At 43.7% G+C, this 15,454-nt stretch overlaps 1 protein-coding gene across 1 annotated transcript in view; it reads left to right on the forward strand.

Annotated features, from left to right (window-relative positions):
* The window catches only part of ADGRL3 (adhesion G protein-coupled receptor L3), a 509,563-nt gene extending 495,407 nt beyond the window's left edge, over nucleotides 1-14,156 (forward strand). The window contains exons 25-27 of the mRNA XM_051618348.1: nucleotides 7,396-7,524; nucleotides 11,039-11,056; nucleotides 13,139-14,156. Coding sequence (XP_051474308.1) covers nucleotides 7,396-7,524; nucleotides 11,039-11,056; nucleotides 13,139-13,944 — 953 coding nt within the window. The 3' untranslated portion in view covers nucleotides 13,945-14,156. The remainder of the gene's footprint in view (nucleotides 1-7,395; nucleotides 7,525-11,038; nucleotides 11,057-13,138) is intronic.
* The last annotated feature ends 1,298 nt before the right edge of the window (nucleotides 14,157-15,454 follow it).

Below are 15,454 nucleotides of genomic sequence, written 5' to 3' on the forward strand. Positions count from 1 at the left end.
CGTGTGCTCCTAGCAGTACTCACAACACTGGGCAGGGCCTGCAAAAGAAATAGCATGATGGATTTATGTTGGGCCTTTGAACTTTCCATTTTACCCAGTGTAGGAGGATGTTCCTTTACCTCCACATCTCACCGCCGCTGCCGCTTTCCTGATGAAGCTGTTTGCTTTCATCCCTTGTGCCTTTCTGCTTCTTCCTCTCTCTCTTTTAAATCTCACAGACTACACACATCCTCCCCGACCCCATGAATGGCCCCTTCCTGAGGCCATTGCCCAGATGGAAGGTTTATTTGGAGGGAGTAGTCCACATGCAGTTGCACCCCATCATCCAGGAGGGATTGCTGTCTGCAAGCTGTAAATCTCTGCAGCCCTGTTAAGTGAGTGTTGCTTTGGCTAAATGTTAAGCATCTGGCAAAATGACCCATCCTGGTAATCACATGAAGTAAAGAAACATTCCAGGTAGATGACAGCAGAGTAGTATTTTCTGTTTTGTGAGGGAAACTCAGCATCCTTTTGGACTAACAAATCACCTCAGCTGTTTTTAGTTCCTCCCCCTTCTTTTTCTTTTTCTTTTTTTTTTTTTTCAATCAGCCATATATTTTATGCCAGGAAAATTACCATTTTCTGCATTGACAATCAAAACTTAGGGAATTTAACTTCTAATTCTGCCTACGTGCAAAATGAATCCCACTGTTGATTGTCTTCTGGTTTATTTTGCCTTTCTGCTGCCTGGGACTGAGTTAGCTGAGATTTGTTGCAGTGATTTCAGTGAGTGGCATGACATTCTTCCTTTGGGAGATATTATGAACTGGCTTTGATTTTAGGATTGACAGCCATATAATTGGAAGTTCAGTCATTAGGTGGATCAGATTTAAGGAGGAAAAATAAGGGCAAGGCAATTTTTTTAAATCAAAGCAGGCTTTGGGGAGTATTAGATCCAGCAGAGTTTTGCTGCAGAGAAGTCTTAACACAATGACTGTGAAGGAGGAAGGAAGAAAGCGTGGCTGTTGATGTAGGTTTCTGTAAGTCAGGTCCCATTTCCACTATAGGCAAGGGTCTCTGCATATCTTTGGTAAGACCTCTGGTCTAATGAGCAATAAGCATAAACAAGAATCAGGAATCATGCATGTTTTTACAGTCAAGGTACAATGAGGTATAAACCCGTGGAAGAGGTAGTGGTGGTAAAAAGAAATGTCCCATCGTGGGACAACATTTCTTCTCCAGGCAGTTGAGAAGGCATCAGTGAGTGCTAAATATGTATAAATCAATGTAGACTAGCTGTGTGTCTCAAACATGGCCTGAAGATTGTAATCCAGCAGAGTTTTGTCATCTGAAATCGTTGCAGAAGAAAGGAAGAAAAAAAAAGAGGCAAAGAAATACTTTTCCTCCCCTGTCTCTGCATAAAAGCACAGGATGTTTCATTTGGCAGAAGATGGCCCAGAGCTTAACAACCTCATTTGCTGAAATTCCATTTCACTGCAGTCAGTATTAATAGCTTCTCAATGAATAGATTAGATGCTGCAAGTGACAACAAACCTATTTGAGAGAAATTTAATAGGGAGGTTTATTGAAGTTTATTAACTGAATCCTGTTGGCTATTGTAAGAACACAGCTCGATAAATCTAAACATCAGAGCATTTGTTGGAGGGAACCAGGAAAAATGCTGAAAATACCTGTTGTCCTCCAGCAAATATGTGTGATTTCACTTTTCACAATTGTATTCAGCTTTGGAATAAATTGCAAGTGACCACGTGGAAGACCAGGATTCTGTAAGTACTTAAAAAACTCTGCCTGTAACACAGAACAGAACACTGCTAAATGCTGGTAAAGAAAGTCACAAAGAAGAATAGATCTTTGACTCTGACAAACCCACTGGGAATGTATTTTCTTCCAGGGAGTAAAGTGGAGCAAGTTAGTTAATGCCAAGTGATATACAGAACCAGCCAGAATTTACAAACTGGAATGAGTGCATAGAGGCTATTTCAGTAACATTTGAGTTGAGGAGATGAGTTTAGTGTGGGGAGGGTAAGGCAACGTATGTTGAGGGGGCTTTTTAGTGGTCACTTAGAGAGAGGATTAATCTCTGACCATACCATTGGTGTCCATTCTGGACTCTGGTCCCTGATAGCTCAGGCACCACAACAACTTCAGGGAATGGTCCATGTTCTCTCTGGCTGTTGCTTATCTCTGAGTAATAAGGTGGTCTCGAGTCAAGTATATGAGGTGTGAGAGGTGGAAGGACTTGATTTGTGGTGGCTGTGAACAGCAAGGTAAGTTGGGTGCTTCGTGAAGCAGAGCAGGCAGGAGTACCAGCACTGTGCCCTAGCCCTGTGGGAAGGGAGCTGCATGGTTGACAAAACAGGAAGAAAACAGGAAGATTGAGGTTGACCAAAACCACAGCAATACATGTTTTTGGTATTGTTTCTTTCTTCTGAAGAGAAACAAAACAAATCCAAAAATCCCAAGAAGAAATGAATGTTAGGGGTGCTAGATCAGAAGCAATGAAACATTTTGTTAAGACTCACATGTATTTTTTTCTAAGATACTTATTTTTGTTTCTACTCTAATGAAAAGATGACATCATATGGAAAAGTCAAAGTCAGCTTTCATACAAACCACTTCTTTGGAACAAAAAGTGAAAACCCAAAGCAGTGCTGCTCGAGCCCTTTCAGCCTGGTAGAGCCACGATGAATGACATTATTTTTCAGAAAGTCTGGAGGAACAGTTTGATTCGTTTTCCCTTCCTGTTGAGTAGACCAGGCAGATGATTCAAGTTCAACTCAATCCTTTTGTATGGCTTTTTCAGCCAGCTGCCCACAAGAAATTATTCAAATTTTGGTCCTGAATGATGCAGTCTGGGGTCCAGCAACGTGTGCTTGTCATCATGCTTTTCATTGTTTGCTTACAGTGAGTGGGGAAATCATACTTGTGTTTCAGTTTTCCCTTCCAGTTGTAACACCAAACTCTCCCAAAAATTTCTTCTATGTTCAGTATAGCCCTGCGTCAAGGTCATAAATTTCTGTCTTAGAAAAGGAAAAAAAGGGTACCATTTGCTTGCATACTGTCATTAAGATAATGCCTGGTAGCTGTGTTTTGCACTCAATTTTAACCTTTGGTTGAATATCAGTGGAAACAAGGAGACTTGGGACTGTAGCTTTACACGGCTGTGGTCATAGGGAGTATTTTTGTAGATGAGAGCTACACTGTTAAATATGTTTGCTGGTTATGGTGGTTTCCTCACACTGAACAAAGAGATATTGGGTGAACCTGCAGGTGTGAAGCCCCATCTTTTTTCAACCCCCAAAATCATCCTTCCAGATGTACACAGCACAATAGGAGTTCAGAAATGGAGGGCATTTGCTTTCAGTAGGCTATCTTCAGCTTGCAGAACTGAAGGTGTTTAAACACAGCTGAGTTGAAGGCAGTCACCTTCACTAAAGCACATGAGCAGTGATGGCTGTGTGCTGGGCTTTGCTGCTCCGGGAGGCAGCAAAGGAGGCATTTGTATAGGGAATATAACATGGTATTGCCAAAATATAGGGAAGTAAGGATGACACAGGGCTGTGTGATTTGCTGGGAGAAATCGGTGTCACACCCCAGATGCTGAGAGTTGAGGAACCAGCCATAACTGAATAAATAAAAATAAACGATGAACATCTGCTGCTTGCTGAGGATATTAGGCTCATAGCCAACACAGAGTCGGAGAGCTGCCAAAGGTCAGGTCTCAAGACCAGTCTGCTGGGGAGGAGATTCAGGGCAGTCAACAGGTACCTGCAGGCCTGCTTTTCCTACTTTTTTTTCCTACTCTTTTTTTTCCTATTCTTTTTTTTTCCTACTCTTCCTGTCCCCAGATACACATTGACCTTTGCAGGTGCAGCCCTGGTGCCTGGACTTTGCTGCACACCCACCCACAGGGCTGCAAAATGAGCCTCTTTGCTCTCTCTCCTAGGAATTTGGAAGAACACGTTGCTTTGATCCCGTGCTTGCTTTTTATTGTGTTTTTGTTGGCTGTTTATTACCAAGTCTATTTTCATGCAAACGAGGTCAGAGGTTGGTAGTATACCTGCTCCTTCTGCTAGTGCCTCCTCTGCAGACTTAATCCACTCTTCCTAATAGCCCCATTGGTTGCTATAGCAATGCTACAGTGTTAGGAAAAAGGCAGGATGATACTTAAATGTATGGCCAGTATTACCTTTTTCTTTCTCCCTCCCAGGAAGGAGAAACCCAATAACAGGGATTTGTTTGTATTTGTTTTATCTAAAGCTTCAACTATAGGCTCTCTGGAACCTGAATGCAGTCCTTCTCTCCCAGCATTTAATAAATACAAGGTACATACCATTTTATTGTTAAGATGCCAGAGGTTACATTTACTATGACCTGCAAAGGGTGTGAAGTTTGCTGTGACCAGCCCTTCATGACAGGAACCTACTGCAGAGCTCTTAGCACTCAGTTGGGTATCTACAAGTACTGAAAGGTAGCTGAATGTGTTAGCAGTGGATTTGTTTTGGGTTTGCATCAGAATTACTAAGCACTGCCATCAGAAATGGCATTTTGATCAGTAAATTAAAAAATCTTAATGTCCTCAGCAATCAGTGGAGAGGAAGGCAGAAGATTTTTTGCTGAGTAGCTGCATACAGGAACAGGTAGCAGTTTTGTTGTACCAAGTTTCCCCTTTTAGATACCCAAGAGAGCAAAAATTACCAATTCTGTATGTTCAGCTTTCTGCCAAGTTGATAGTCAAAATCATGTATCTGCATTAAAAATTGCCAGAAACTAACTAGTTTGTCGTAGCCTGAAAGAGCCAGGTTTGTGTGAAATGAGCTCACTTTGGAGCCCACCACCCTGCTGAACATAGGTGAGCAAAGGGTTAAGTCCTGATACAGATCAGTCCTTCTTCTCTCTTGACATGCAGTGAGAGCATCCCCCATGCAGAACAGCTCAACCTCCCAGCCCTGGCAGGATAAGCTCGTTCCCACCTGCTAGGGATCACTAAACAAGATCAGACCAGGGATATATCGAGTGAGATGCCTTTCTGGCAGTTGCCATTTAAAGATGCCTCAAGCTAAAGCATTCCAAACCAAGCAGTGGGTATATTCTTCTCTGTATCAAATCTCCTAGGGACTGGGTTGGATATTGGGTTAAATCTCAAATGGAAGGATTATATCACTTCTGAATTTATGACTGACATTAACTCTGGACATTCCTGTTACCTGTATAAAAGTGAGTGCCTTTTTGAATCTTTTATGGCCTGGCTTGATTAAAAGTGGGACGAAACCAGAAACAATTTTAATGGACTTGGGACTTAACAGTTGTATGAAACTAGTGCAAGAAGAAAAGTGGTTCCTACAGTCCCTCATCCCAGATACACATGAGATTGATGGAAAATACATGACCAGAAAGAAAGAATTTACTCATGTACCTGTTAGTTACATTCAAGGTTGCTTAGTTAAGCGTTCATATAATGTTTTCTTACAGGAGACAGCTTTGTTTCCTTATTTCCAAACACAGCAGCTCATCTTGCTTTCCATCAGCATAGCCAAAAATATCAGGTGAGAGAAAACAAGTCTTTATTTTCCAGCTGCATGTGTCGAGGAGCCTCCCTGGCATGCAGCCCCCGTATAGCGCCGCCTTCTACTGTTGTCCTGTGCTCAAAGACTGATTAAGAGATCCACTGATGCCATACGTCTGGGGCTGGGAAGGGCTTGGGAGGACAAGGCAGAGGCAGGAGAGTGGTCTGCTCTCTCCTCTACCTGCTGAGACATGGAGAAATTCCATCCTGGGAAACGGAGCCAGGCCAGCCCAGCCTACGAGCACCACAGGAGGCAGTTCTGGAGGCCTCCACCTAGGCTTAGGTTTGGCCAGTTTCTGCTTTTTTTAAAAAATAATTAGTAGGTGTGAGTTTTCAGAGAGCTCATTGCTAAGGGCTTTTGTACCAGTCAGGGGCTCTTGGGGCTTATATATCCTCAGCAACTCCATCCAAAAAAAAAAAAAAAAAGAAAGAAAAAAAAAAAGAGAGAGAAGAAAAAAAAATGAAAACAAAATAAATCAGGTGAGAGTTGCAAAAAAGGCAGCATGCCCAGCACACCACGTGCCTCGCGAAGACTCACCATTCCGCGGGGCCACCTCCACCCCTAAAAGAGGCAAATGTGGTCTTCATGCCCCAGCTGCTGATGGAGGTATCCTTGCCAGAGTTGCTGGGTTTGGGAACTGGCTTTTTGGTCGCTTGTTTGTGTTGTGGTTATCAGATGCTGGTGACAGGCAGGTAACCTGAGCCTTCTGACAGCCCTGTCTTAGTAGCCCTGGAAGTGAAAAACATGATCTGTTCTTGAGTATTTCTGCTCTAGGTCTTTGCCAGTGACAGTGGGAATGACTTTGGGGGGCAAGATTTTGAGTCAGTTGTGTCTTTGGATCTCAGAGGAGACTTTGAGCAAGGGCTTAATGGGTTTTTTGATCCCGTAGGTCAGCTAAAACCGGGGGAAGGCTTTGCTTCATGGGTTGATGCCTGCAATAGGAATCAAGGTAGGTCTTGGCAGCTGCCTGCCAAGCCATGGTGATCCTGAAAAGCACACATCCAGAGGCTGGCACTCAAGGGATAGACAACTGCTGGCTAAGTGCTTGGAAACTACAGCGAAGAGGTCCAGGAGTTAGGAAACAAGGTCTTTGCAGGACAAACAGCTTTGAAACGTGGGTCTGTGTGGCCAAGCTCACTCTTGATAGAAACACCTGGTGGAGCCATGGTGCTCTTGCCTTCAAGGGTAGATTCGGGTGGTTCTGGATGTGCTTGATGACAGTACCAGAGCAGGAGCTGCAGTGAAACGTGCCATCTTAGACATGAGAAAACAGCTGTTCTCTGATCAGTGTCGAGAGCCTTTGGAAAGGCTGTCTACTCCATCCTTTCTTTTTAATTCTGCTTTGTTTGTTCTAGCTGTGTTGGAAAAGACTGGTAAAAGAGATCCTAGCCCACAGTGGGAGATGAATGTGCTGTTTTCTGTTAGTCATTATATTATTTTTTTTAATTCATTTGGCACTTACCAGAGAGTTTCCCCCGCCCCCCCACATTGCGTAGGCTGCCATCTTCCTTTCTTTCTTTGTAGCAAGCATGTGGGCATAGCCTTGCTTACACTCCAAGCGACTGGGAAACCACCATAAATGTAGCTTATCTGCTTTCTGATACATTTTCTTTTGCATTGGTTTGGATTTGTGCATTGTCAGTAACATCTGTTCTGCTTTAGCGGCATACAGTTTTTCTGAGTCTAATTAGCTGGCTGCTTGTAATCAGGACTATTTCAAACTGTTGTCATTCTTAATGTTCTTTCCCCCTTTTTTTTAAATACCACATTTGCCTGATTGACCTTTTTTGTTTTTGTTTTTCTCTGTCTTTCTATCGGGCTGCTCCAGGAGCCATGGCTAATCATCTTATAACCAATGCTCTGCTTCGTCCTCATGGCACTAACAACCCTTATAATACATTGCTCGGGGAATCGGCGGTCTATAACAACCCTTCCGTCAGCATGTACAACACACAAGGTGTGCTGGAGTTTCTCTCTAATTTTTCTAGTGAGAATTCCATTTTCTATGGCTTCTTTTGGCCCATTTCTTTCTTTCTTTTTCTTTTTTTTCTTCCCATTTTTTTTTTTTTCCCCTCCCCACGCACACACGCTTTTGGTTTTTTTGGAACTGGGCACAAAAAAACCCCCAACGATCCCCTCCTCTTCCTTTCATTTCAGTGCATCTTTCCATTTTCCAGAGGCTTTTTCTCCATGAGCAATCACTTCAAGAGACCCTCATCAGTTCAACTCAAAACATTCACAGTGGTTTTGATATTTATTTATTTATTTTTCTCCAGTCTTCTGGCTTTTTGTATTGTTTTGGTCTTGTGTGTGTATTTTGTCAGACATATCCATCCCTCTCGTTATTGTCAGCACATTTCCTTGTTGAACCATTCATTTCAGAAACAGGAACACCTCTGAAGGTAAGTGAAGGTAAAATGGCCTTTGCCAACAAAGCTGCTCTTGTTTGAAATGGCTTAGAGAAATGTGGTCAGTGGCACACCAGCTTTCCCAGGGAAAAAAAAAAAAAAGGCAAAATAAAGCAAAACTGCCCTGATTGCTAAGAAAAATGACAGCTGAAGCAAGGAACGTAGGTCAGCTCCTAAGAGCAGAGTTTAGATATTCTAATACATGTTTTGCCATTTGCATGAATATGTTTTATATGTGCTATTAGAAAGGAAAAAAAAACCAAACCAAAACAAAAAAACACCAAAGCCAATGACCAAACAAACAAAACAGAACAAAAAGGTGTAGGGAAATGAGAACCCTTTACATGTCCTCTTTTCGGCAATGGAAAAGAAACAGGTAGAGTCAGAGGTTTCCACTGTAGAAATCAGTCTCTTGTCACCTATGTGTTTGTCTCTGCTCCAGCTGTGGGAAAGGACCATGTTTGTAAGCTGATGTCCTGATGCTTCCATAAGGGAGAGGCAGAGGCTGGACCTGAGGAGGAGCTGGGGAGTGTGGAGCTCTGCCAACTCCTGTCTGTTGGTGGCTCTGTCCCACTCTGCCACTTCCATGGGATCATTTTTCTGGTTTTGAGCTTGCAAGATTGCTGAATCATTACAGAGGAACGCTGCATTCAGGCACAAGTGTGTCAACACTCTGTCAGCTTTCTGTTCCCAGTGAAGGTGTCCCTTTCCAGTAAAGGATCTTGAAGGAAGGGGAAATAATGATAGTGATAATGCAAGCAGGAGAATCCCCTTTGTACTGTAGGGCAGCATACTGTTTATGTTAGAAGTAGATGTTCAGCTGGATCACTAGGTTATTTTCATTCAAAGCACAAGGAAAGCACACGTGTTTGACCTTTTTGTTCTTCATTTCTTTCCTAAACTGTTCTAACTTCATGCAATAAACTTTCTTCCACAGATGCTTTTTTTTTTTTTCTTCTTTTTGAAGGGCTACTGTTAAACATGAAATGCTGTGAATTTTGAGAACTTCAGTGTACCATAAATGTCAAAATGAGCTTTGATGTTCTGTATAGTTTCTTGCATGATAACATTGAAGTTTGGGGGATTTTTAAATCAAGTGGCAGCAGGTAATTTTGGGATAGAGTGTCTCATAAGAGAGGTCCTGATGTTAGGGTCTAGGTGCCTCAACTGAACCCAAGTGATTTGGGCAGAAACGCGACAAAAAGTTTTTACGTGCATTTTAATGATCTTGTGTTCTTCTAATTTTTAAGACTAGATTCTGATACAGTTACCTGAGCTAACAACATTTTGTTCCACAAAAACAGTGTAACTGATTGCTAAATGCTGTTCAGTGCAACACAGCCAGATGCATAACAGCTACTCACCCAGGTTTCATCTGTGGGAGATGAAGAGGGTGGGACCACTACTGATCCCATTTAAGCCCCTGGAGACTTCAGAGGGAGCGGAAGCCAACCCGTTCTTTTCAGGAGGCTGGAAATGAATTAATGACCATAGAACTGATGTAGCTCTTGCTTTTCAAACTGGTTACTGTCCCTGAGCTATTACAAACTGAGTAATTGGAGATCCCACAGCAGAAATGAAGGCTGGCAAAGCCAACCAGGCCTAATGGCCTTAGCGTTTGTTTGGGGCTTAAGGATGCTGCACCACCAGGCATGCTAAAATGATGATGGTGCAATGTAAAAGTAGATGCTGTCACCATCTTTGAGTGTGCCTTGGCTGGATCACTGGGTGGTGAGGGCATTGCTAGCTAACATCATTCAACTAACTCATTTCACATCACTAAGGCTATGATTTTTATTATTTCTTTTTTGCATCTTCATATAGCACTTCTGGTGCTGGCCATTGACAGGGACAGGATGATGTAAGAAACGTGGGGCCTGATCTGGTTCACCCCTTCCTTTTCCCCTCCGCTGTTAAGTGTTTTAAAATGTCCTCTCTGCTCAAGCCAAAGCTGCCCCATCTGTGGTGGGGAATCACCAGGTGCCAGAGGCCTAAAAAAAACCCTTGGAAAGAGGCAGGCAATCAGAGCCTAAAAGGCCTTAGTCACATTTCCTGGTGGTGGAAGCAATTTCTTGGTGGGACACAGAGCGTAGAGGAAGGAGGATATGGTGGGTGAGGGTTCTGGCACCCCACAGCTGAGCACTCACCACCGTTGGCAGCTGATGGACCTAGGCTGCCTTGGTCTCTTGGGCACAGGAGTTTCTTGAAACAGCCTAAATGCTGTTGTGAGAGCTCATTTTAAGAAAAGGTGGCAACCTGATCACCGAGCTTTGGTTAAACCCCAGCATGTCACAGACAATGGCAACGTGGGAATCTGAGAGTTGTCACTGACTTATCATCTTCATCTCTGGCTCTTCTTCTTTAAACCTTTCTTCTCAATAGCTTCACTTAGCAACACCATCATTTAAACTACCGTTCCTCTTACACTTTTTTTTTTTTTTGCAAAGTCCATGTAGTTTGCCATGTGTTGGGTTAAAAACAGAGCAGAGATTGTAAACCCCAAAGTTTATAAAATGGCAGCAGCCCCATGATGAGCAAAACCATACTCTTACAAAGCACTGTTGGACAGGATGGACAGCAAAACGTTTTTAGCAAGGAAATGGATTTTGATTTCAACTGCCAGGGGTTATTATAACTAACAGTAAGTAAAGCCATTCCTTTTAAGACTTTGGAAGTGATGTTGATAGTGCCTGTCTTTTCAAGCTTACTGTTACCGGCTTTAGACTTTTCTTAAATTTCCAGGCATTATTTCTTGACTTGTGTTGCATGCTGAACATTTTATAATGGCATTGGAAAACATTTTAAATGTGATGATTTTTTTAAAAAAATAAAAATGGAGCATATTGAATACTGCGCGTAAAATATCTTTTTCTGTCTAAAATGTCAATATTTTTAACCTGAAATAAACCATGTAACAAATTCATGTATTCTGGGCAGTGGAAATTATTTCCGTTAACTCTCTTTTCTGCATATCATCAATTTGCTTTTGACTCATGTTTCTCCTACTGTCGCTGTAAGCTTACTTGTTGTTTTTTCTTTCCTTTTCTTCATGCTGTCGTTTAGAGCCCTACAGAGAGACAAGTATGGGAGTAAAGCTAAACATTGCATATCAAATGTAATTTTTTTTTAGTTCACTTTTATTGCATCACATATAGATGATGTAGTTAATAAAGGAAATTCATCTCACAGTTTTGGAATCGAAAGAATATGAATATACATATGTATATATAAGTGTATGCGTGTGTGTGTGTATATATGTGCATGTATATATATATGTGTGTGGACATATATATATATATATAGATGAGATTAGATGATGCTTTCTTTTATTTCTTGTTTTTGTGACATTGTTTACCCAGCCTGGTTTCTCATCTAACTGTGCGTATGATTATATTTTATTTTTTTAAACTTCACATTTTAATTTGCGAGGTCATGGCATTTTTATATGGCTGGTTTCATTGCAGACCCCATTCTGTCCTCACCTGTGATGCCTCCATTTTATTTCCCTGGCTCTATGCATTGGCAGCAGAAGCACCATGCTCAGCACCTCAATGCATACATTACCCAACGTGACCATCAGACAGATGCTGTTGTTCCCATCACCCATTACATACAGTCCTTCCCCCTAAAATGCTCACTTTTCATTTCTCCTCGGTCATGGCCACTCGATTGGAGACCTTCCACTGTGAAAATCAACAACTTTGCTCTATGTCTGTGATGGCTAGTTGATTGGTTTTTGGCACAGCTCCCTCATTTGTTGGGAAACTCAGGATACCAGCAGCACTCTCTAAGCTTCGTAGACCTAGAAGGTGACTGACACATTTGGGGCATTCACTCAAAAGCAAGAAGAAAGCCTGCAGCAGCACTTTCCAGCCCTTGACATGCAGCCACTTACTCCATCGCAGATATAGACCAAACCCTGTATTTTCAGGAAGTACCCATGCCATGTAACAAGCATGGCATGAGCAGCTCTTCATCTGAAACTGTCAACTAACGGCTCCTCTAATCCACCACAGATTGCTGGGAATTGCTTGCCATTTCTTGACAGTTGGCTGGAGCCCTTAGCTGAAAGGTCGATCTGATATTCCATGCATCCCTACACCTGCACTCCTTCCAAGGAGGCCAGTAATTCCAAAAAAAAAGAAAGCTTGGCAGCTTAAGTGCTGGGCTTGATTTTCTTCTCCCTTGCCCACTTGTGCAGCACTGCTCTCAAAGCGCTTCCCTGCCATCTCCTGTAGCCTGTTGGGAAAGAGCTGAGCTCCAGCCTTACATTGGCAGCGTTGAGACACCTACAGAGATGCAGTAGGGAGTTAGTTGGGAGGCACCCCGAGTTCCTGTTCCTCCTCACAGCTTCCCCCGAGCCCACCGTACCATGGAGGTGACAGTACTAGTCGTACCTTCCATTGAACCCTTGGCTTTTAACTTTGCAGGTGAAATGGGGGTATTTTTAAAGGCCTCAGAAGATGCCACAGCAGCTGCCTCCAACATCAATTGCATTAGAAAATCCCCACCTGGCTGTTGTGGAGTAAATAATTTTGGCCGTGCCCTTGTTCCAGGAGAGGTAGGGCATTAAGCCTTCTTCCAAAAAAGCCTGGGCCAGGAAGCACTTGGTGGCTCGGCCTTGATAATCCTTGAATCCCGCCATTCAGGCCTTATGCCTTTCTCATGGCAGCCTGCCCAGCAAAAGGGGACAGCTGATTTATTTTTTTTCCCTCCAGGAAGGATACACTCCCAAACAAAATTTGGGTAATTATTAACCTGGGCTGCCAATACTTTTCCCTCACTTGGGGGGAATTTCCCCCTTCTTCCAAAGAGCCTGGAGCCAGGGCAAGTGGGACCAGCACAGGGTACCTATTTCTTAGCTCCCCTGGGAATACCTAGAGCAAAGCACAAGAGCCAGAGGAGGTACCAGCTGGGAGAGGTTGTTGCTCCCCACCGGCTGTTGCTGCATCAAGTTGTACACTTGGTGGCACTTTCTCGTTTTTGGTGGGAAGATGCTAAGCTGGTTATAGCTGGAGCTGCACCCTCCTATTTTGGCCACGGTGCTGTCCTTGCTGCTGAGCCCCACCAGCCGTGGCAGCCTAGGAAGGGGGTTTGAGTGTGCACGTCCCGGGTGAGTGTCCTGTTTGTACAAGTCACCCTCTCTTGTGTAATGTTTTTCAGAGGGGCTTCTGAACAATGCCAGGGATACAAGTGTCACGGATACTCTACCACTGAATGGTAATCACGGCAACAGCTACAGCATTGCCAGCGGCGAGTACCTCAGCAACTGCGTGCAAATCCTTGACCGCGGGTACAACCACACCGAGAACGCCCTCGAGAAAAAGATCCTGAAGGAACTCACCTCCAACTACATCCCTTCCTACCTGAACAACCACGAGCGCTCCAGCGAGCAGAGCCGCAACCTGATGAACAAACTCGTCAACAACGTGGGCGGCGGGAGCGAGGACGACGCCATCGTGCTGGATGACGCCACCTCCTTCACCCAGGAGGAGAGCCTGGGCCTGGAGCTCATCCACGAGGAGTCGGATGCCCTGCTGCTGCCCTCCCGGGTATACTCAGCAGACAACCACCAGCCCCACCTCTACAGCCGGCGACGCATCCCGCAAGACAACAGCGAGAGCTTTTTCCCTTTGCTGACCAACGAGCACACGGACGACCTCCAGTCGCCCAACAGGGATTCTCTCTATACCAGCATGCCCGCGCTGGCTGGCATGCCCATGGCAGAGAGCGTCACCGCCAGCACCCAGACCGATCCCCCGGCGGCCAAAAGCGGCGCTGGCGACGCCGATGACGTGTACTACAAGAGCATGCCCAACCTTGGCTCCAGGAACCACGTCCATCAGCTACACACTTACTACCAGCTAGGTCGAGGCAGCAGCGATGGTTTTATAGTCCCGCCAAACAAAGAGGGAACCTCCCCGGACGGCAACGCAAAAGGACCCGCTCACTTGGTCACTAGTCTATAGAAGATTTCAGCAAAAATTCAGCTAAAGGGACAAGGAAAAGCCCCACCCGTAATGCTCGGTTTACTGTTTTGAGTTAATCCAAACAGTGGTAATATTGTGTGTACTCCTAAATCTTCATGCTGTTTGAAAGGAAAATCTCGGGACTTTTTTTACTGGAATTTTTAGGCCAGCCCGGAGAGAACAGTAACTGCTGCCCACCCCCCACCCCCACCCTTCCTCCCCTCATCCTCCTCCTCTCCAGACAGACTTCATTATGTTAATGAAAAGAGATAGATAACGGCACACTTTGTGGCCTTCTCAAGTTATGCCGTGTTTGTTTAAACAATCCTTGATGCTGTGTTGCTCTTACTACCGAGGACCTGATGTAAGACTGGGGGGTGGGGTGGGGGCGGGGGGACCAGGGGGGGGAGGAAGGCCAAAACAAAAACAACAAACAAAAAAAAGTAAATAAAAGGCCAAAAAACTAGTAGCAATGACGCATCTAGATGGGAGCGCTGCACAAAAAAAAAACAAACTTAGCAAAACTCTTTCTTACCAATTCAGATCACGTCATGGGTTTTGGTCACTCACAACTTGGTTTCCCCACAGCACCCTTCGCTGTGGGAGCAAACGAAACAAAAGCAAATTTAATGAGATGGAAGGGAATCCTAGAATTCCGTGCTAAAGACATATTTTACGTTTTGCTGTATTAACAGATGGAAAAAAAAAAATCAACAAAAAAAAAAAAACCACAAACAAAAAAACTAATGGCAGAAAAAGAGAAGCAAACAATTTCTATGTAATGTACAGATACTAGCATTGCACATATAGTCTGCTTTCTGTTCCTCCAGAACTTGCGTCCCTGTTAATGTAGTGGAAAAAAAAAAAAAAAAAAAAAAAAAAGGAACTTTTTTCTGTTGTGCTGGTCTTGTAAGTTTGTCTACCAGTAGGAGCAAGGCTTTTCATAACTCCTCTCTTTTTTCTTTTTCTTTTTTTTTTCTTTTAAATTTTGTTTTGCCTCTTCCACCACCCTTCCCCTCTTCATTCCCTCCCCATCTCAGTTAAAAAAAAAAAAAAAAATCTCACTGGGGGAAAAAAAAACAACAACAAACAAAAAGCAAACATCACTTTCTAAGGACCATTTTTAGCAATGCCATCACCATTTCTTTTCAGCCAAGGCAGCCTTTTTATTTCCTCACTGTATGACTTTTTTTTTTTTTTCAGCTGGCACATTGCAGGCAGACCTTTTGGCAGGCTAGAGAAGGGCAAACTTCCCCATTGCTAGTGCACAACTGATCATGATGATCCAGGAGCTGAGAGGTGGTTGGGTTTTATTCTTAGTAGTCGTCGTAGCGGGGCTTCTACAGGAAAACGGTCACAACCCTGGAGGAGTGAAGGGCCCTCGTGGTTCCCTCTGGTCCCTGGTTTAGGCACTTGTACTGCAGTGGTTAAGAAGAAAAGCGATTGACACGTAGAGAACTAAAAAAGTACTTTGCAGTGATTTACAAAAAAAAAAACTTAAAAAGTCTTC

This window comes from Apus apus, chromosome 4 (genome assembly GCF_020740795.1).
Source record: "Apus apus isolate bApuApu2 chromosome 4, bApuApu2.pri.cur, whole genome shotgun sequence".
Lineage (NCBI taxonomy): Eukaryota > Metazoa > Chordata > Aves > Apodiformes > Apodidae > Apus > Apus apus.